Source organism: Haliotis rubra, unplaced genomic scaffold (assembly GCF_003918875.1).
Source record: "Haliotis rubra isolate DU_JTF1 unplaced genomic scaffold, ASM391887v1 Scf82, whole genome shotgun sequence".
Lineage (NCBI taxonomy): Eukaryota > Metazoa > Mollusca > Gastropoda > Lepetellida > Haliotidae > Haliotis > Haliotis rubra.
This window is the reverse complement of record NW_025767546.1, coordinates 1,732,512-1,753,878: the sequence shown is the minus strand read 5'-3', so window position 1 is coordinate 1,753,878 and position 21,367 is coordinate 1,732,512. Positions and strand designations below refer to the sequence as shown.

Genomic DNA, 21,367 nt, shown 5'->3' with positions numbered 1-21,367 from the left:
AGGTACTATATGGCTGTAACCTGCATAACGGTTGAATACCGGCGGTACTATATGTTCTGTAACCTGCATTACGGTTGAGTACCGGCGGTACTATATGTTCTGTAACCTGCAATACGATTGAGTACCGGCGGTACTATATGTTGTGTAACCTGCATTACGGTTTAGTACCGGCGGTACTCTATGTTCTGTAACCTGCAATACGGTTGAGTACCGGCGGTACTCTATGTTCTGTAACCTGCAATACGGTTGAGTACCGGCGGTACTATATGTTGTGTAACCTGCAATACGGTTGAGTACCGGCGGTACTATATGTTCTGTAACCTGCAATACGATTGAGTACCGGCGGTACTATATGTTGTGTAACCTGCATTACGGTTGAGTACCGGCGGTACTATATGTCCTGTAACCTGCAATACGATTGAGTACCGGCGGTACTATATGTTGTGTAACTTGCATTACGGTTGAGTACCGGCGGTACTATATGTTCTGTAACCTGCATTACGGTTGAGTGCCGGCGGTACTATATGTTCTGTAACCTGCCTGCGGTCTTCATAATTTTTTCACCCAGCACTTTTTGTCAGAGGTTGTGGGGTAATTCAGTTAATGGAAAACAAAGACCCATTACATTTTCTCCTGATGATTCCATTTCGACTTTACCTTGTGATGTATATATGAAAATGTAATGAACAAATACATGAATAAATTGGACATGGAGTACACATTTTGTCCATTCTGTGAACTTGCGCTGATTATGTTCATTCTCAGTCTAAACATGGCGACGTTTTCGTTTTGCAAGGAAATGAACCGCTAAATCTGCTGTGAAGTCCTTCCAGGCTGTGGCTTGTCCCGAGTCATTCGGATGTTTTTCTGGTTCCACGTGGTCAAGGGGAATCCGGCTCCCTAATCTACCAAGGTTTTCACAAAGTAAACGTTGAACCCATTGCATGGTCCACACCTCGGACGAACCCATGCCTTCTATCCGCGTGGGTTGGAGAAGATGCTGGCGACGCTGTCGGCACGCCAACAAATCCTCTTAACTTGCAGATCTCCTGAAATCTGATGAGTCTTTCTTGTATAGCACTACGAGTCCAAAGTTTTAAGAATTTGACAGCAGTGAAAGAGCCTGTACTTGATGACTGGTTGGGGAATTCCGTCTCCGTGGCAAGGTATGCAGCTTGTTCATCTGGAACCTTGTTGGGCTTGGCGTCTGTTGAGGCTCAGCTGAACCTGAGTAGATCAAACCGTCTGGATCAGGTTCTTCCTCGTAGTTGGACAAGACAAGAGGATAGATGCTTGAACCAGCTCGTGTGTGTATGGTGCACACTTGGTCCCGTAACTAGGACCACGAAGAGGGACATCAGTGTAGATGGTCCAAGCATCCTGCAGCTTCTGTAGCTGTTTGGGGTTGAGAAGACTATAGTTACCGTCGTCGTCTTAGATAGAGACGACCGAAGCCTCTGTACAGCCTTTGTTCAGCTTCCTTCCAGATCTACCTCGGCGATGTTGGCTGCATGGGGCGCTACTCATGCTAAGGAAGGAAGCGACCGGAGAATATGTTCTTCATCTTCGTGGTCTTTATGCAATGTGTGCATCTGTGTTGTTTCATCTTCGTTTGTACGATTTGTTTGGATACTTAAACTTGTATATATGTCTTTTGTCGATGGTTGTGTTCAGACACACTACAAAGAAAGTCTTTGGCAGTTGTGCATTTACCGTTACCGATCTAAACATTTCCAGTCAGGGCAAGCCTATCCTTCAGGATTCTGGAGGTAGCCAGAATTTCTGAACTAGCAGCCATCTTGAAGTGCTTGCAGAGATCCGCGACAACTCAGTCAAAGTGACAACGCTAACCAAAACTACTCTCAGTTATGTATGTTTAGGTGAGGTTAGTCCTTGGTCATTTAGCAGTGCTAGGATTGTTTGACTCCAGACATTTATAACCCACTGTGTCTGAATTGTTGTAATCCTATCGAACGCCTTATGTCAATTGTTTGATCGCCATTCTAGAAGTTGGTGAGTCAAAAATGAAACCTACAACATTATGGATGGCAACCTCTTCTTTACTGCACAGAGCGGCGTTTCGATGTAGATTCTTTCACAATTATCAAGCTAAAACGATTAACACATGGTAACACTGGTTAAAAGGGGAATCTGTCTCAGTTACACTCAGGGCCATAATTAACCCGCCTATGTGTACCGGACCCTAGAGCATACTACCTCTTGTGAGGACAGACTGCGGGGATTATACGGAGTAAGCTCCCTTGTGGAACTGTTAGTGAGTTTGCTTTACGACGCTTTTGATAAAGGACTTCACATATTGCCCGCTGTGGGGAATCGAACTCGGGCCTTTGGCGTGACGAGCAAACTCCTTAACCATTGGGCTAACTCTGCTCCTGGCAAAGATGACGTTCAACATACTTATTTACACCACTACCACCACCAACAATAACAACAACAAACATGATACTACTGAAAGATAATACTACTGAAAACACTAGATAACTAATACTTGGTTATAATAACAAACCAACAATAATAATAATTCGGGTACTTGTTTCTGACCACCTCGCTATAGCGTCTGATATTTTTCTACAGCCTTTTTCCACCTCGTATCTCCAGTTCATTTCCATACACGACAAACATTGTTGAGCACTTTGTCATCCACTCACTCACTCTCCAGATGACACCACAAGGGCTGAGCGGGCGATTCCGTGTCTTTGAACTCTAAAATAGCTTTAACTTTGCTTTAATTGGAAAGTAGACCCTTTATCAGTGAAATCTCACACTCCTGCAACTCTTGGTTGTGTTCTGCTAGCATTGAAGACACGTCTGATCCTTGTCGCGATCACCCCTTAGACAAACTGTTATATGTCAAAAGTGTGATTTTTAGCACAGGTCTTAAGTTCTGTGTCAAGGGGCCTATCTATTTCTTCCTTTGGTTACTTAAAGATCAAAAGCTCGTCAGTGTTTTAAGTCGCCGCCTTCCTCACCACGACCAACCAGACTGGACGAGCATACTAATGCTGGTTTTCAGCACCACTAGCTGCTGTCTTTGCGTCAGAGCTGTGTTGATCTTGACGTGCTCCTCTGAGTAGCGTGGGTGGGTAGGCGTATTTAGTCACAATTATTCAAAGTAATAATCTCCCCGGAACTGGCATATTTGAGTTTTGTTAAAGTGGTAAACTAAGATGCAAGGCGTTTCAATTTTGTTCTGGGTAGATCAAAGTTAGGACTTTGTTGTGTTAGGCTAACAATTTATATTTACTGCACGCAGTATAAATGTTTCGCTGGACAAAGAACACCCACACTGCAAGTGTGTATTAACTATATCACAGGTTTGGGAAGTGCTTTGAACAAAGTTGTTATTCATTGTTCAAACAACACATTTTGTAAGACAAATTACGTATACCTTTGAAGACGACCCTCTATCATTTCTCAACATGTTGATGAATTTAAATTGAATCTCACTATTTGAGTCTGAAGTTGTTGATCTGGCCTGTGTATTGTCAGGTTTAGAATGACACTGTCATGAGCTCTTTCTAGGCACGTTCCTCTTTGCAAATGAAGTCCAATTCTACAACCGTGAAACACCTCCACTTGTAACGCTGAACAAGGCTATATTTCAAGTCTGAATTTTGTAAATGCAATAGAGTCGACTTTTGAAACCATTATTAATCTTTAACATGTTTATCATCAACAATAAGGAAAAGAAAATATGTTTTGGGAAGAGCAGAGTATGTGGTAAATATTCGATAAGTGTCCTCACATTTGATATTATTGAATGGTGTTTGGTTATTGAGGATATTCACAACAGGGCGTATTCTGTTTCGGCGTCCTGTCATTTTCTTGATCAGACACGCCAGATTTATGATGTTGCCATCAGAACACCAGTTTTATGTTTTATTATACAATTTGTTTGTTGCCTAAAATAGCCAAATAACACGTGCCGGTCTTTCCCGAGCCGGTTTATCCGTTTGTCCGGAAAAGGGCCATGCTTACACCATGGTGAAATGAACCTACAGAAAAATGTTTCAATTCCGACATCTGTCATTTTTCACTTATGTTTAATTTGGTCCTCTCCCTTTGATGTGTTTTATCAGCATTCACTTTAATTTAGGTTTATCATTATCGTCAGCATTTAGATATTCATATTTTTATTTTAACACCTTCTCACTGTAATCTTTTATCATATCGTGCACGTGTATGCTTTAATTGCTGGTGTTCAGTGTAATAGACACCGAAAAGTCTGTAAACAGTTAACAATACATACCGTCAAGAATCATTTTTCTCTTAATCAAATTTTACTTTCAGTAATATTTTTAAATATATGAGAAGGGAATATAATAAACTGCTTGAAAATATATATTATATTCCGGCAAAAATCACAGCTTACGTTAATTGGAAGCAAGACATCCATTGAAATCGCTGGAGACACGTGATCTGTGGAATCTTATTATGGAATGCCTGAATATGTTATAGGCGACGCTTGAGAGGAGATGAACGATCAAAGGAACGATCATGACGATTTCGTCTGAATTATTATTATTATTATCTTAGCACTGCTTTTGGATTGATAGTTTGCAGTTCAAGGGGAGTTTTAGCTGGCATAGACAGTAGAGTGTACAACTTGGCTGGTTTCTCGAGAGAATTTACCCCCCTCCCATCTCCACCTCACCGTCAAGCGCAGTAACGGTATGGTGCGAGAGAGTACAGGGCAGATTTCGACGATCTATCATACAGAGGATTGTTGAAAACACCGTACCGCCTATAATCACATATCGTTCTTCTTATCTGATGTCAAATCGCATTGTGTCTTCAGCGCCCGTCTTAAGTAGATAGGTTCCCCTTTTTTCAAATTCTCGAAATTTATCGATAAGGATAATCACACAGAGGGCCGGCAAAAACATAACACCGTATAGATCGACGGTCGCTTATTAGGATTGTCTAGATTAGGAGCTTTGAGGCGACGAATAAGATACCCGTGTTTTGCGAGGTTCGCACAACATCAAAGTGCCGACATATTGGCGGTGCCTTTGATGTGACAATCACGCTCCTCCCCAAACAGGTGTTTTGTCTGCTTGACACGTGCGGCTTATCTGTATCAACAGCGTCTGAATCAAAAGGTGTTTAAGCATCATCTGTTAAGAACCTCTCGCGCTCAAGGAACAACCGTCCGAGTTGTTGAATGCATATAGTGAGCTCGTGTTTACCTAACTCGGGGAACACTTGTGGTGGATGAAGACCGTAGAATAGCGTAACATAGACGTTAAGCAAATATATTAACATGGTACCAACATTCACCCTTGTAAAGGAGACACTGTGTCCTTGTCGCTTGTTGTATGTGTCGGTGTATGTTCTGTGTTAGACACAGCTTTCTCAGCACGAAGACACAGGCAACATGATAGGGTAATTGTGAGGGAGTACATATGCGTATATGTAGCGGTTTTCGATGAATGCAATATATGTGTAGATATGTCTGTAGTATCGTCACGAAGTCCACTGACGACAGATATGTTGTTACAGATGGCGTCCTCTGTACTTCATAGGATTTGTACTGGTTAATCTGTCATAACAGACTTGTATATTACCACAGGGAGAAACGGAGTAGGGACAAAGGTTAACGTTGATGATCACGATGAAATAGATACCGTGTGTCACTAATGTCGGTATTGTGCTTGTGGTCGATCACGTGATAGTTCCCATATTATAAATAACCCCGATTGCATAAACCTTGATATTTCGGAAACCTCTCTTTTACGGAGATTACCGTCAGGCTGTATCTACACAGGCACTTGAGTCCGAAGCCAAAGTGTAGTTTTGTTTATTTGTTATTTAACACCGTACTCAGCAATATTCCAGTTATATGGCGGCGGTCTGTAAATAATCGAGCCTGGACCAGACAATCCAGTGATCAACAGCATGAACATCGATGTACGCAGTTTGGATACGATGATATGTGTCAACCAAGTCAGCGAGCCTGATCACATTAACCTGTTACTTGCCTCTTAGGACAAGAATGGGTTGCTGAAGACCAGTTCTAACCCGCATCTTCACGGGTACATAGTCTAGGTACATATTGTGTTGTTATTTAAATTGGACATTTTAGGAGCTTTGGGGTATATACCCCTGTTTATCAATGGGTTCGATATATAGTATGAGTGTAGCTAAACCTTGATGTAATCATGGTGATATCCTTATGACGCTAGTGCTATGCCAAACAGTAATTCACATGATATAAACATTTGTAATGAAAAGAAACCATCAACGGTAAACCTTCGGTACGATTCTGCAAGAATGCCCGCATTAGTGTTGGATTGAACGAGTATACAGAGATTTACAACACTCTACAGCATTCCGTCAATATCACGACACGTGCCCATTTGTGGAATCGAACCCATGTATGAGTAACGGGCCAACGCTTCAACCACTATTCTATATATATATTATTCACCTATCTGCATCAACAGATTTCTTACAGTAGTGTGTAAGAACACAGCACCCGTCCAAGACATGGGGGACCCTGTACTACAGTGGTGGCTGAACAGATCTGGGCGTAACTATCCTGGCTAGCTATTCTCGAAAGGTTCCTAGCGCTACGAACTTCTTAAGCCCATTCTTAACACATTGGCTATGATCAAAGTTAAGAATTCTTAGGGCTACGAGCGTTTCGAGAATAAGGGCCCTAGTTCTTAATAAGTTAATGTTAGAACATTGTGTCTAGTAAAGTTTGATCGCAAATATCCGTTTTTATTAACCATTATTCTCATAACTCACTAGAGCGTTTTTGCTTCTGTTGAATGTGGGTAAGGGAGATAACTGCCGAGATTAAAATATCCCGGAACTCATTTATACAGGAGAAAACGTAAGTCTCCGGTTGGACTATACTTTCTATTTTTACAGTGTGCTTTTACGCCGAATACATAAACAGGCAGCAACAGCAGGCATCACAGTAACTAGGCATTCTCTGTTGAGGTCACAAACAATATTGGCTGAGTTTCGTTCATCAAGTATATCAACAACTCCGCCAGACAGCCATAAGCACGTGGTGTCAGCGTAAAGAGATGATTCCACTTTTCTTTCCAACCGTTACAGAGGGCGGAGTAGAAAATAGAATGGAAAGCCTATGAGATGACCCTATATCAGGCAGACCTTCAACGGCCATCATCAAGGGAAATGTTGATGAATCACATTGCATGATTCAGGATGGTGGTCGATTCCCTATATGCCACACAACCAATGTAGTATTATCTCTCTTGAGCAGGCCGAGAACATTCTGACGAACGTACTGGGCATGACAAAGGTTTGATCACGCTGATTAATAATGATTCTGACCACTTTTTAGAAACGGTTCATTTCTTGGAATGGACGTCGTTTTGAAGCAGATGAAGTGAAGTTTGTCCGATTTGTAACCATGGATGGGTTTCAGTAAAAGAAGTTGAAACATCAACTCCTCTGCCTTCACAGAAAGGGGATCATTTCAGCTGAATGTTGCTCTTGTGGAATTCTACTGGTGGACTGTTGCCTGAAAGGTCTGGCCAATAATTGCCAATGTTTTCCTGAGCTAGTTAGACAACTGCTTGAGAATATGAAGGCAAAGCGTCGTGGAATCTCCCGAAATGTGTGTTGTTCCAAAAGGACAGTCTACCTCAGCACACTCCATGACTGCAACACATGACTGTGATTTGAAGTCATAGAACCTTTCTGTAATCACCACAAGCGGTACCATTATATTTCCACTTCTTCTCTGGAATGCATTATGATAATGATGACATCAATATGCCGCATAGGACGTTTTACATGACCAAGAAGAAGCCTTCTGCACCAGTTGGAATGAAGTAACCCAGCACCATTATCAGACGTGTGTGGAGATCATAGGGGATTATGTTAAAATATTATCAGTAACTATCAACCACAATGGTAAGACCACTCAGCCACCTCTTGGACATACCAGTACTTTTAATCAGCCCCGAATGGCTGCAAAATTGGAGAAGCGGCTTTAAGCAAAATTCACATACTCCAATATACTCATTGCCAAGACAACCAACCAAGGAAAGAAAAATACATTTCCCGTTATACGTCATGTGACCATATATAAAACAGTCCATATATTTGGAGGGGTTCCGGGTAACATGTCATAGCTTGTCATATAAGCAGATTAAAATAGGGATAGAAAAGTCAAAACGTGTGTCTTGGTTTATACGACTCCATGTGTCGTTTGTGGTTAAGTGTCACAATGTTCTGATGTCGTGTGTCGATTCTGCTGGAGTGTCACCATGTTCTGATAACGTGTGTACCATGTTCTGATAACGTGGGGCGTTTGTGGTTGAGTGTCACGCTGTTCTGAAGACGTTGGTCGTTTCTGGTTGAGTGTCACCATGTTCTGATGACGTAGGTCGTTTGTGGTTGACTGTCACAATGTTCTGATGACGTGTGTCGTTTGTGGTTGAGTGTCACAATGTTCTGATGGCATGTGTCGTTTGTGGTTGGGTGCCACGATGTTCTGATGGCATGTGTCGTTTGTGGTTGAGTGTCACGATGTTCTGATGACATGTGTCGTTTGTGGTTGACTGTCAGAATGTTCTGATGGCATGTGTCGTTTGTGGGTGGGTGCCACGATGTTCTGATGGCATGTGTCGTTTGTGGTTGAGTGTCACGATGTTCTGATGGCATGTGTCGTTTGTGGTTGACTGTCACAATGTTCTGATGACGTGTGTCGTTTGTGGTTGACTGTCACAATGTTCTGATGACGTGTGTCGTTTGTGGGTGGGTGCCACGATGTTCTGATGGCATGTGTCGTTTGTGGTTGAGTGTCACGATGTTCTGATGGCATGTGTCGTTTGTGGGTGGGTGCCACGATGTTCTGATGGCATGTGTCGTTTGTGGTTGAGTGTCACGATGTTCTGATGGCATGTGTCGTTTGTGGTTGACTGTCACAATGTTCTGATGACGTGGGTCGTTTGTGGTTGAGTGTCACAATGTTCTGATGACGTAAGTCGTTTGTGGGTGGGTGCCACGATGTTCTGATGACATGTGTCGTTTGTGGTTGAGTGTCACGATGTTCTGATGGCATGTGTCGTTTGTGGTTGAGTGTCACGATGTTCTGATGACATGTGTCGTTTGTGGTTGAGTGTCACAATGTTCTGATGACGTGTGTCGTTTGTGGTTGAGTGTCACGATGTTCTGATGGCATGTGTCGTTTGTGGTTGAGTGTCACAATGTTCTGATGACATGTGTCGTTTGTGGTTGAGTGTCACGATGTTCTGATGACGTGGGTCGTTTGTGGTTGAGTGTCACAATGTTCTGATTACGTGGGTCGTTTGTGGTTGAGTGTCACGATGTTCTGATGACGTAGGTCGTTTGTGGTTGACTGTCACAATGTTCTGATGACGTGGGTCGTTTGTGGTTGAGTGTTACGATGTTCTGATGACGTCTGTCGTTTGTGGTTGAGTGTTACAATGTTCTGATGACGTGGGTCGTTTCTGGTTGAGTGTCACGATGTTCTGATGACGTAGGTCGTTTGTGGTTGACTGTCACAATGTTCTGATGACATGTGTCGTTTGTGGTTGAGTGTCACAATGTTCTGATGACGTGGGTCGTTTGTGGTTGAGTGTCACAATGTTCTGATGACGTGGGTCGTTTGTGGTTGAGTGTCACGATGTTCTGATGACATGTGTCGTTTGTGGTTGAGTGTCACAATGTTCTGATGACATGTGTCCTTTGTGGTTGAGTGTCACGATGCAGGCCTCTGTTTCGCTGTTTTACACAAGGAGAAAATGTGGAATATATATTATGGAATATAGATGTAACACATGTAGATCATATTAAGTAAGAATGAGACGCGGAAAGATGATAGATCTATGTTTATTTCAAATCCAACTGTTGTGTTGTAATAATATTTTCTTACATTTTTTGCTGCTTCCCCTAAAAAAATGAAATTACTCTTTTAAGGTATAGATAAATACATTTTAACTCGCGGGACACCTGCTCGTATAGAAACAGTGTTGTATGCTGTGTAAGGTATTGTATAGCTATAACAGCATGAGGCCTGTCTCCCTAAACACATCCACAGGTACTTTCCCCTTGATACCTTTTCGCTTCAGGAACATTAACAGAAAATGTGTGTTTTTCGCGCAACTCCAGTGACATAGAACTATATCTTTCACGTCTTGAATTGGTAGCAACAAAGCCCTATCAATGATAGAGTCCCATTGCCTTTCGTTAAGGGTCATCTCTAAGTCATGCTGGAAGAAGGCGTTCAGAAGATCCTTTGATCGTGGTAGGAAGTATTCATGTGATATATCCTAGACAGGATTATTGGAACCTCAAACGAATTAGCTTTTGTTTAATGACATTTTTAATGATCCACGAAACATTATGTTTCTTGTGGTTCATATATCAAAGGTTTTTTAATATACAAGTGTCACCATGCTAGAGTGTACAGTAAGTATTATTTGTAGGGTTAATATGAGGGTTGGCATACATTACATACGGGAATGACAGGGCCCTCAGCTAGCTTTGTGTCCCGTCACAGTGACGCAGTAGATCGCTACGGGGCAAATGAGTCAACTCTGGAACTGCCTTTACATTACATTCATAAAACTATTTGATATAAGACATCAAACGCCGATATGTCACTCTGTGTCTGCTCAGTCTGTTGGAATTTCGAGACTCTAATATCTGTGTTTATACCTCTAGATCCTTTCACCGTTTCATCCATTATTCTAGTCAACAGACACACAGTCAATTTAAAAAGTAGTTTTTTTCCTCTTTGTGTATTTTACCATGTATTTTATTTTGGGATCTTAGGATTGGTGTACGCGAAATTTTGATTCTGCTTTTAGTTTGGTAATTGAAAGGCAATGTTGATATCGTTTTGAAATAAAAACAACAACAATTCTTTATAATTAAGGACACTTTGATGGGTTGGAGTTAATTAAATTAAGATGTGGAGCAGTGGGTCACAGGTGTATAAGGGTATGTTGCTGAAAAACACAATTATTATTATCAGGACGAAACCGAATGTGAAAGACAGACTACGACCATTACCTGTGTCATAATATCTACCCACAATGCCGCAATATTCTTCGTGTTAAAACCAATATGTTGTGAATATTATAATATTTATCCTGTTTCCAGTGTATGGTTGCGATTAACAATGTTAAAAATGTTATTAGCAGAAATATTTCTAAATAGGCTAAAAACGGAACGGCTAAATCTATAACCTTGTATGACCGCAATATGACATCGTATTTTTTGTTTCAACATTAGTTTTATGCTTTGAAATGACAAGTAACAACATGAATTGCAATTGTATACGTGACGTACTATCATCAAAACCAAACGTCCAAGACGATAACCTTGTATACCATAACATTGCATATTTTCCAATTTGGAACAAACAAATTCAGAAATTATGAATCGTGTCTATCATGTAATACATTGAAAACGTTCCCTATATTACCAGCAGATAGGGTTATCTATACAACTTGAATGCATCACGCCTGTGTTGCTTATCGCTGTCATAAACGACGTTAAATTCATAGATATGTAGCCTCCACAACCATAATAGAAAACGATACACGCTAACTGTAGGTAAACGTTTTTATCTCCAACACAGCGCTTTTATGTGCTACGCCACCTCGTACACAATGAGTCTTCCATGTTGCGTTTTAATCAAATTATCATGCGAGAAATTTATTTTAATCTTACTCGCGTTGACTCCAGGAGTAGGGAAGTTCATGTTCCTTTGAAGTTTTCCGACATTGTGTACCTTGCTTGGTGTACAAGGCCCTCTATTGTAGTGAAGGATGAACAAAACCACAGGTAGCCCACCTTCATTCAGAATTGTACGGAGATAAAGCACCAGGCAATATCTTCCATCGGACCAGCTCGTTGGCGAAGGCTACATTTTTATTGGAATGAAAGCTTAAAGGAGCCCAGTCATTGATAACCCGTACGCTAATGCAAACATATGATTTCTCGTATTAGCTGACGTTCCTTTGAGACAGGAGAAGTTAAGTACGGGTTGACCTGTTGTTCAGAGGCCAGGGCTGAGTTTGACCTGAGATGCTAATGTTCTGAGTTCGTATCTCGGAACTTTGACTCTACCCGAAATGAAGTTGGTAGCATTACAATGCGCCTTTGTTGAGATGAGGTTTAACTTTTTGACGGATGGGATAAACATATGAAACATGAATGCCGGTTATTAATCTGATGATGCTTGTTCCTCAGCTAGCTTATCTACTGTGCCTCGTAGCTTTTGATAAAAAGCGTTGTAGTTTGTATTGCTCTACAACACACTTGGGACTTATACTGATCGTGTATGTACGTCTTGCTTGTCGTAAATGCGGACAAGATTGGGGATCAGGTGATCAGACATTTTGTTGATGCATGTTAGTGCTCATGCTTTTAATCACTGGTTTAATCTCATTTACTTATTAGCCACGGTCACCAGAGTTCACGTGGGCTTGAGAAAAAGCATGAAATTTTGACATTTTACCCTAAAAATGTCATAAATTCATGTTAGCCTTGAATAGTTCCTAATTGCCAGTGATTTGCCCTAAAAAGGCCTTCTTTTTTACAAAACGTGTGAAGTTATGATTTTACAGGAAAATAATACACAATAAAAACACCTGCAATGGCACTGGGTGTTATTTCCAGGTGCAGCGATGTAGCCAAGAGTTATTCCCACCTGATGGTCGGTCCCACATATGACCAACCTTGTGTTTATTCAACAAATTATGAGTTTATATGTGCTTTAAATTTTTGATTGGGCCTTGAAAAAACATAAATTTGATTGCTAATAATCTGTACGAACCCTGGTCATGTATTATGTGATGTGACCACATTTACTCGTTGACGTTTGTTTCTTTCATTACAAGTTTATCCAGTGGAGACCTATGTAACTAAACTGTGATATTTGTGACGCTGACTTAAAACAACATTCACTCATGCATTCCCCGTGGGGACATTCCTTCATGTATTCTCGTAACGTCACATTGATGTAATATTTGGAATCGGATTACGCAAACTCTGTCTGACGTTCCTGAAGTAGTCACATGTTAGACCTGAAATATAAGTGTAATCCCCGCACAGAGCTAAACTCGGATTCGGAAAGAAATAAACCTAGTCACTGTAACCCACTTTAAAATATGTCTAATGTCCTAGGAAACAAACGGCTGAAACACGACACTTCCTTTTGTGTTGTCTCGTTCTATCTGCACTAACGTTTCCACCCGTAGGGATTCCTTACACAAATAGCCATTTATTACCCATGTGGCTGGATTCCAGACTAAGTAGGTTCTCAGTACCCGTGGGTATTCTGAAAAATGATCAATAATACCCAAAGCATTCCACTTCCCCCAACCCTATCACAACACAAGTGCACAAACATCCTCATCCAACCTCAACCACCTCCTCAACAAACGTTGATATCTTCATTTAGTGGTTTTCCATAGAAGACGTATTAATTTTTAACATTGTCAAGCTCCGTAGTTACGCCTTTACTCGAAGCTGGAACTTTTCGTAAAATATACTCCGCTGAGTAGCTATATTTTCGAAGCTCTTTTAGCGCTAAGATAGTCGTAAGTGCCATGCATTAACATTAACTTACGATTATCTTAGCGCTAAGAGAGCTTCGAAAATCTAGGCCCTGGGCCCCCATTCCACAAAGCTATCGTAGCGCTACGACTGTCGTTAGTGTATGTTACAGGGCCTAGATTTTCGAAGCTCTCTAAGCGCTAAGATAGTCAGTCGTATGTGCCATACATTAACATTAACTTACGACTATCTTAGCGCAAAGACAGCTTCGAAAATCTAGGCCCAGTATAGGAGGTACGACAGCCGTAGCTCTAAGGTGATCGTAACTCCCATACTTTTGTCACACGGGCCCCTGGATCCCGACCTATCGTAGCGCTATACTGTATCACGGGCTTACGAATGGCGTAATGCTACGATTTATGGATAGCTTCCCTGTACTAGGATATCTTTATTTCTGTTTGAAATTTCACTAAAGACTAAATACTGGCCTCTGAACTGCCTAGTGTGTGCAGAAAGACAGGTGTAACCCATTTGACAAAAATCCCATGAAAGAATCAATGTTAAAAATGCTCATCAAACGACACCAACCGTGAAATTAATGCACAGTTTATATTATCTCCCCTGCCGGTGAGTTACTGTCCCTGCGTGAGCTTTTCTTCAAAACACTTAACTCTAAGGCATATTTAACAGGAAGCTGAAATAATAATCAATATAATTGATTTAACTAGCTGCAAGTATGACGTAATGAGTTGCAAGAAACCAAAACAATGTATCCCCACTGACTTGTTCCTTCAACAAACACATGCGTGCTGTCCGTCAGCGCGGCAGTCGACTGAATCAGTTACAACATGGAAGAAACCCTCAACAAATTGGACGCACTTCACACGAACTGGTGTCTGTGAAATAATATGTCTCTTTGATCTCGTTGCGTGAAAAGTCCCCAGTGAGCATCTCGTATACAGGTATTGATGCTACTGAGGTTGGAAAGAAACACGTCTTTAATGTACTGGTGTATGAAACGAATACCTCTTTTATTCCCGGCATCCCTAGGAGATGAGGAGTCACGTGACTTCCACACCCCACAGGGGGCCCCTTTGCAATGAAAACGCATGGGACGTAACTCATCATGGCCTGATCTGACGTCGAATTCAATACGGGTTTGAAACGCCGTTTTCTGACATCAAGTCCCAGGGATTTCGTTGCCTCGTGATTTGCACAGTAACCCTATCCGCGGGCGTCGAGAATGGGGGTTGTGTTCGTTGCGACCCACCGCTAACGCTCCTTGTTAATCGGACTAGCAACGCCTTTGATGTGTATACAGGTAACCAACTTACCTGTCAATGCCGCAACACAAATCGTCATTGGAGCGGCGCAGGCACGACTTGAGTGGCAGTAACGCGGTTGACCGACTCACCTCCACACCGCGCAGGAATACAATCGGTTTTCAAAGGTTCTCCTTGTATATTTTTTCACTCCAAGATAAACTGCGTTAATCCGCCAGTTTACATTTCTAGCATTGAAGTGACTGACGATTTTCGTCTATGACAGATGACGAAACCCGGTGACATGGAATCTTCTCTTCCGTCGGGATTGAGTGTATACGTTAGGGGTGATGTTAGGCCAGGGGATCCAAGAGCTGCGAACAGCTTTGATTGTCAGACATACTGATTCCCGGGGAACATCACGCCTCCTATTTAAGACAACATAAGGTGTGATTGTCCTCGCTGACATAGGATACGGTGGTCGGGTTGTCTGGCATGAATCACTCAATGGCGATACCCATGTCTGGTGCCACGAGTGGAGTCCACATCGAACCGACAGTCTCATTGTTGCGTAATTTGTAATTGCCTTGAAAACACGGCGGATCTGGACATAGGTTAAATTTGAGTAGTTTTTCGTAGAACATTCAATCATTTTTTATGTATACTGCAAAGAAATTCAGGTAATTTTTAGTGTATTTGAGCCTTGTTTTGAGGAGGTTGAGTGAGTTTTACGCCACTTTTAGCAATATTCCAGCAATATCACGGCGGGGGACACCAGAAATGGGCTTCACACATTTGAAGGTCCTAAGAATAATTTACGACTGGTGGTGGCTAGTGGTTAGACAGGGATGGGTGTGGCCAGCACCAGCCTCGACACTCACGTAACCTCATGCTGGGTCACTCTTTGTCCAATACCGGTAACTTCACGCTGTAGGGGGGCGGTGGGGTAGCCTAGTGGTTAAAGCGTTGGCTAGTCACGCCAAAGACCCGAGTTCGATTCCCCACATGGATACAATGTTTGAAGCCCATTTCTGGTGTCCCCCGCCATGATATTGCTAAAAAGGCCATACCCACTCACTCACTCATCCCGTAAGATAATTGCTTAGTGTTTTCACTGGATAAATATCAAAAGTGTTGTTTTAATCAAGCCTTTTGCCGGTCCGAGTTGTAATATATTTCATGGATGAAATAATTTTCGTATATTATGAAATAAACAAACAAAACAATGGAAGTAAATACTTGAGGCAGTACTTGAGAAACCCTTCACAGGTTCTGAAGCCACTGGAACACTCAATAAACTGTTATCGTGGTATTATCTGACTGCTCCTTTACCCCGTCTGACTGCTGTTATACCCATCTGGCAGTTCTTATACCTAATCTGACTGCTCCTATACCTAACCTGACTGCCCCGATACCCATCTGACTCTGCTCATACTGTTGATCACTGGATTGTCTGGTCCAGACTCCATTATTTACAGACCGCCAACATATAGCTGGAAAATTGCTGAGTGCGGCGTTAAACAAAAAACAAACCCTCTGACTGCTCCTATACTTAATCTGAATGCTGTTGTACTCTAAATAGACTCCTACCATACCCAGCCTCACTCCTCCTATACCCAGTCAAACTCCTATACCCAGTCAAACTCCTATACCCAACCTCACTCCTCCTATACCCAGTCAAACTCCTATACCCAGCCTCACTCCTCCTATACCAAATCAAACTCCTATACCCAGCCTCACTCCTCCTATACCCAGCCTCACTCCTCCTATACCCAGTCAAAATGATATACCCAGCCTCACTCCTCCTATACCCAGCCTCACTCCTCCTATACCCAGTCAAACTCCAACACCCAGTCAAAATGATAGCTCTTCGATTGGTGATTGCTCCAGCCTCACTCCTCCCATACCCAGTCAAACTCCTATACCCAGTCAAACTCCTATACCCAGCCTCACTCCTCCTATACCCAGTCAAACTCCTATACCCAGCCTCACTCCTCCTATACCCAGTCAAACTGCTATACCCAGCCTCACTCCTCCTATACCCAGTCAAACTCCAAAACCCAGTCAAAATGATAGCTCTTCGATTGGTGATTGCTCCAGCCTCACTGGTCGAGTGGTCAGTCTGACAGTGGTCTGATCATATGTGTACATACAGCTTCTTTCACGCCAACCACCGCGTTACCTCAGGCCCCTGGGCTGACATTGTGTAACGAGCATCAGTTAGACATAGGCAGGTATTTCCTAACAAGAAAATAATCTGACTCAATGGTTCTCGTTATAGCTGATAAAATCGCTCCTTAAGATAGCTACATGCTTAATTGTTTGAACGTCTTCCACCGTCAGCTGATACGTTTGAAGACTGTAACGCGAGTGATAGGTGAGGCCATGACTCAGTCTGTCAAAGGACACATCATAGGGAACCTAGTATATTAAGGATATTTGGAGATAGGTCTGGTTGCCCGTTCCTTTAACGTCATTTAACCATCAAAGAGATCCCCTTCCTTTGCATCAATGATTAAGCCGGCGCGGAGAACAGTTTAAGTCACCCCCCTGTGTATGGATCCTGGGAATCACACAGACCTGTTGCTACACAAAGTGCACCTATAGTTCAGGTCATCGCTATCAGTTTTTTTTCTAAAAGTATGAGTTCTGGAATTCCAAAATTTTTGATAGGTGGTTGGAATTCCTTTGTTGTTAGAAGCTGGCTATTTTGGGGGTTCCCCCGGGACTTGGGTGTTCATCATACAGTTCCACAGCTGAGAAGAGTTGGGCTTTATCAGGTTAGACGCTTTCTAGATTCCTCCACAGCTTCTGTGTGTGGCACTGATGATAGCTCAGAAAAACAATTGGTATATGTTTCCAGGAAGTGGTGCTAGCGGGCTGCTACTGGCCCGTGTTACAGCTTGTGTTAACCCAATGCTTGTCTGCTGTAATTAACCATATATTGTACAGTTTCTCCACGTTTTTTGAACCAGGAAACACGTATTCTATGTGACTCTGAAAAATAGTAGTCCAGTTGTGAGCCTAGCAATACTCAAGCAGATACACAGGATCAATATTATACATGATGACCATTAGGCTGATATTACATATGGTCAGATGTTTGGGAGTATGTTGTAAACAGATCGTTTTATCTTTAATTGTCTGAATTTCAACAACAGGCACTAATCTGTACAGAATATCTTCATTATTAGCTGTGAAGTGGGTATCAGTTATATTAATAATGCTATAATACATTTTAGGTGGTCAATACTTGTTTTTTGGGGACCCGAATGAAAGCAATGTTCACTGAGGACGTAGTAGTAGTAGTAGTTGTAGTAGTAGAAGTTGTAGTAGTAGTAGTAGTGTTGGTGGTAGTGGTAGTAGTAGTGGTAGTAGTAGTAGTAGTGGTAGTAGTGGTAGTAGTAGTAGTGGTGGTGGTGGTGGTGGTAGTGGTAGTACTAGTGGTAGTAGTAGTAGTGGTGGTAGTGGTAGTAGTAGTGGTAGTAGTAGTAGTGGTGGTAGTGGTAGTGGTAGTAGTAGTAGTTGTAGTGGTAGTAGTAGTGGTGGTAGTGGTAGTAGTAGTGGTAGTAGTAGTGGTAGTGGTAGTAGTAGTAGTGGTAGTAGTAGTAGATGAGAGATGGTATGACATAAGCGCTTATCTTGTCATACAGGCTGACATTGTATCGTCATCACGTTTGAATACCAAACTACACTTTATAAAAATTAACCCGCTCCTCCACGTCACTTCCGGTATCTCTAAGTACAAGGCAAAACAATACCTGTAAAGATCCCGCCCCGTCTTTAATCAACAAGCTTGGAACAATGTCCGTGTTGTAATTTAATCTGAAATTACACGCTCCTTGTCTAAACTTCTAAAGGTAAGATGCAATGAATGACGACTATGCTAAATCAATACAATCCCGGGTAACTTCCTGAGGAAATACGGTAGTGTTTGTTGGCCAACCTTACTCCCCACTTAATGGTTGCGTCACTAGGAATTAACATATTAGTGTAATTGGTGTATGCTTCAAACTAAAGCATGTTGTGGCTTTACGGAACGTCAAGTGGCGTGTATATTTTATCTATTACGCCGATTGAAGCTGGTGTTTTGTGACATAAGAAACAATCAGACGGCTATCTGCAGGTGCGCAGACAATCCGACCATTCCTCGCGTCCCAGCGGAAATATTTATAGGCCAATAACAGTGCTCCCTTTATTGCAGCGATTCATTTTCGGAGTCGTTTCATAATGTTTTTCAAAGAAATGTGGTCGCTAAGGTGGGTTGGTTTTACGCAAGATGACAGACTATATGGGAAGGATATTAATTAAGACATGTCGTACCAGTGGTGAGATTATGTTGTGTCATGTCTGGATTTATACCTGTGCTGTTCTATATCAGACTGACTGGAAATAATGTTAGTAAGAATCACGCTTTACTGGATAGAGACAGGGAATAATGTGATATATTAAGGCCCTGCACTGGCTAGAAAAAAGGGAATAATGTGATATACTAAGACCCTTCCCTGGCTAGAGACAGAGAATAATGTGATATACTAAGACCCTACATCACACTACACTGGCCAGAGACAGGGAATAATGTGATATATTAAGGCCCTACATTGGCTAGAGACATAGAATAATGTGATATACTAAGACCCTTCCCGGGCTAGGGACAGGGAATAATGTGATATACTAAGGCCCTACACTGTCTAAAACAGGGAATAATGTGATATACTAGGACCCTACATTGGCTAGGGACAGGGAATAATGTGATATACTAAGGTCCTACACTGGCTAGAGACCGGTAATAATGTGATATACTAAGGCCCTACACTGGCTAGGGACAGGGAATAATGGGATATACTTAAGCCCTACACTGGCTAGAGACGGGGAATAATGTGATATACTAAGGCCTTGCACTGGCTAGAGACGGGGAATAATGTGATATACTAAGGTCCTACATTGGCTAGAGACAGGGAATAATGTGATATACTTAAGCCCTACACTGGCTAGAGACGGGGAATAATGTGATATACTAAGACCCTACCCTGGCTAGAGACAGGGAATAATGTGATATACTAAGGCCCTACCCTGGCTAGAGACAGGGAATAATGTGATATCCTAAGACCCTACACTGGCTTGAGACAGGGAATAATGTGATATACTAAGACCCTACACTGGCTAGAGACAGAGAATAATGTGATATACGAAATCCCTACCCGGGCTAGTGACAGAGAATAATGTGATATACTAAGACCCTACCCGGGCTAGAAACAGGGAATAATGTGATATACTAAGGCCCCACACTAGCTAGCGACGTGGAATAATGTGATATACTAAGGCCTTGCACTGGCTAGAGACGGGGAATAATGTGATATACTAAGGCCCTATACTGGCTAGAGACAGGGAATACTGTGATATACTCACACCCTACACTGGCTAGAGACGGGGAATATAGGATATACTAAGGCCCTACATTGACTAGAGACGGGGAATAATGTTATATACTAAGGCCATATACTGGCTAGAGACAGGAAATAATGTGATATACTAAGACCCTACGCTGGATAGAGACGGGGAATAATGTGATATACTAAGACCCTACGCTGGATAGAGACAGGGAGTGATGTGATGTAATAAGACCCTACATCACACTACAGTGACTATAGACGGGGAATAATAGGATATACTATGACCCTACACAACACTACACTGGCTAGACACATGGAAACGTGGGAGAGAGTATCGCACTACGCAGTCTGGGGACGGAACGATGATACACCACTGCCAATGTTACACATTTGCAATGTTATACGTGATACGGATATTTCAGAAATCCATATTGGTCCCAACTTCACCATAAGAAGAAACACGTAGTCACTGTACTAGTAATAAACATGGAGTGGCTCGTGCTTAACTGTCATGTTCATCTTTGTCCCCACCCCAAGTCATCGTCTGTCCCACCCCCTCCCCCACCCCAAGGCATTTACCGGGCCAACACTATGATATGTTACAACTTGTGCGTGGCCTTGGCGAGAGTTGATCACTGGATTGTCTGGTCCAGACTCGATTATTTACAGACCGCCGCCATACAGCTGGGATATTGCTGACTACGGCGTAAAACTAAACTCACTCACTCACCTTGGCGAGACTTCGTGACCAGCTAACCCAGGACGTGTCATGATATCTGGCTCTAATATATCCTTGGTTCTATTCGTGCAAAAGAGCATATATTTCATATTGAACTGAAACACTTAACGTCCCATATGCCATTTCTTTCATCTTTATGTTTCAGATTGCAAATGCAGAAAACGTCTTCGTCCAAAATGGAGGAATTACAGAAAGCACCACTATGATTATGGTGAGAATAGAGTTAGTGAGTGAATGTGGGAGTGTGTGGGTGCGTTTGGAGTGAGTGAATGGGTTTAGTTTTACGACGCTTTGAGCAATATCACGACGGGGGACACTAGAATTGGGCTTCACACATTGTCCCCATGTGGGGAATCGAACCCGCATCTTTGGCGTAACGAGCTAACGCTTAACCACTCGACTGTCGCCCCCTGGTGAGTTTAGATGGATGAATG

The 21,367-nt window shown here is 42.2% G+C and overlaps 1 protein-coding gene across 1 annotated transcript in view; it reads left to right on the top strand.

The window, feature by feature from the left end:
- The window catches only part of LOC124262028 (secreted frizzled-related protein 3-like), a 34,877-nt gene that overhangs the window by 9,411 nt on the left and 4,099 nt on the right, over nt 1-21,367 (top strand). The window contains exon 2 of the mRNA XM_046696449.1: nt 21,079-21,144. Coding sequence (XP_046552405.1) covers nt 21,079-21,144 — 66 coding nt within the window. The remainder of the gene's footprint in view (nt 1-21,078; nt 21,145-21,367) is intronic.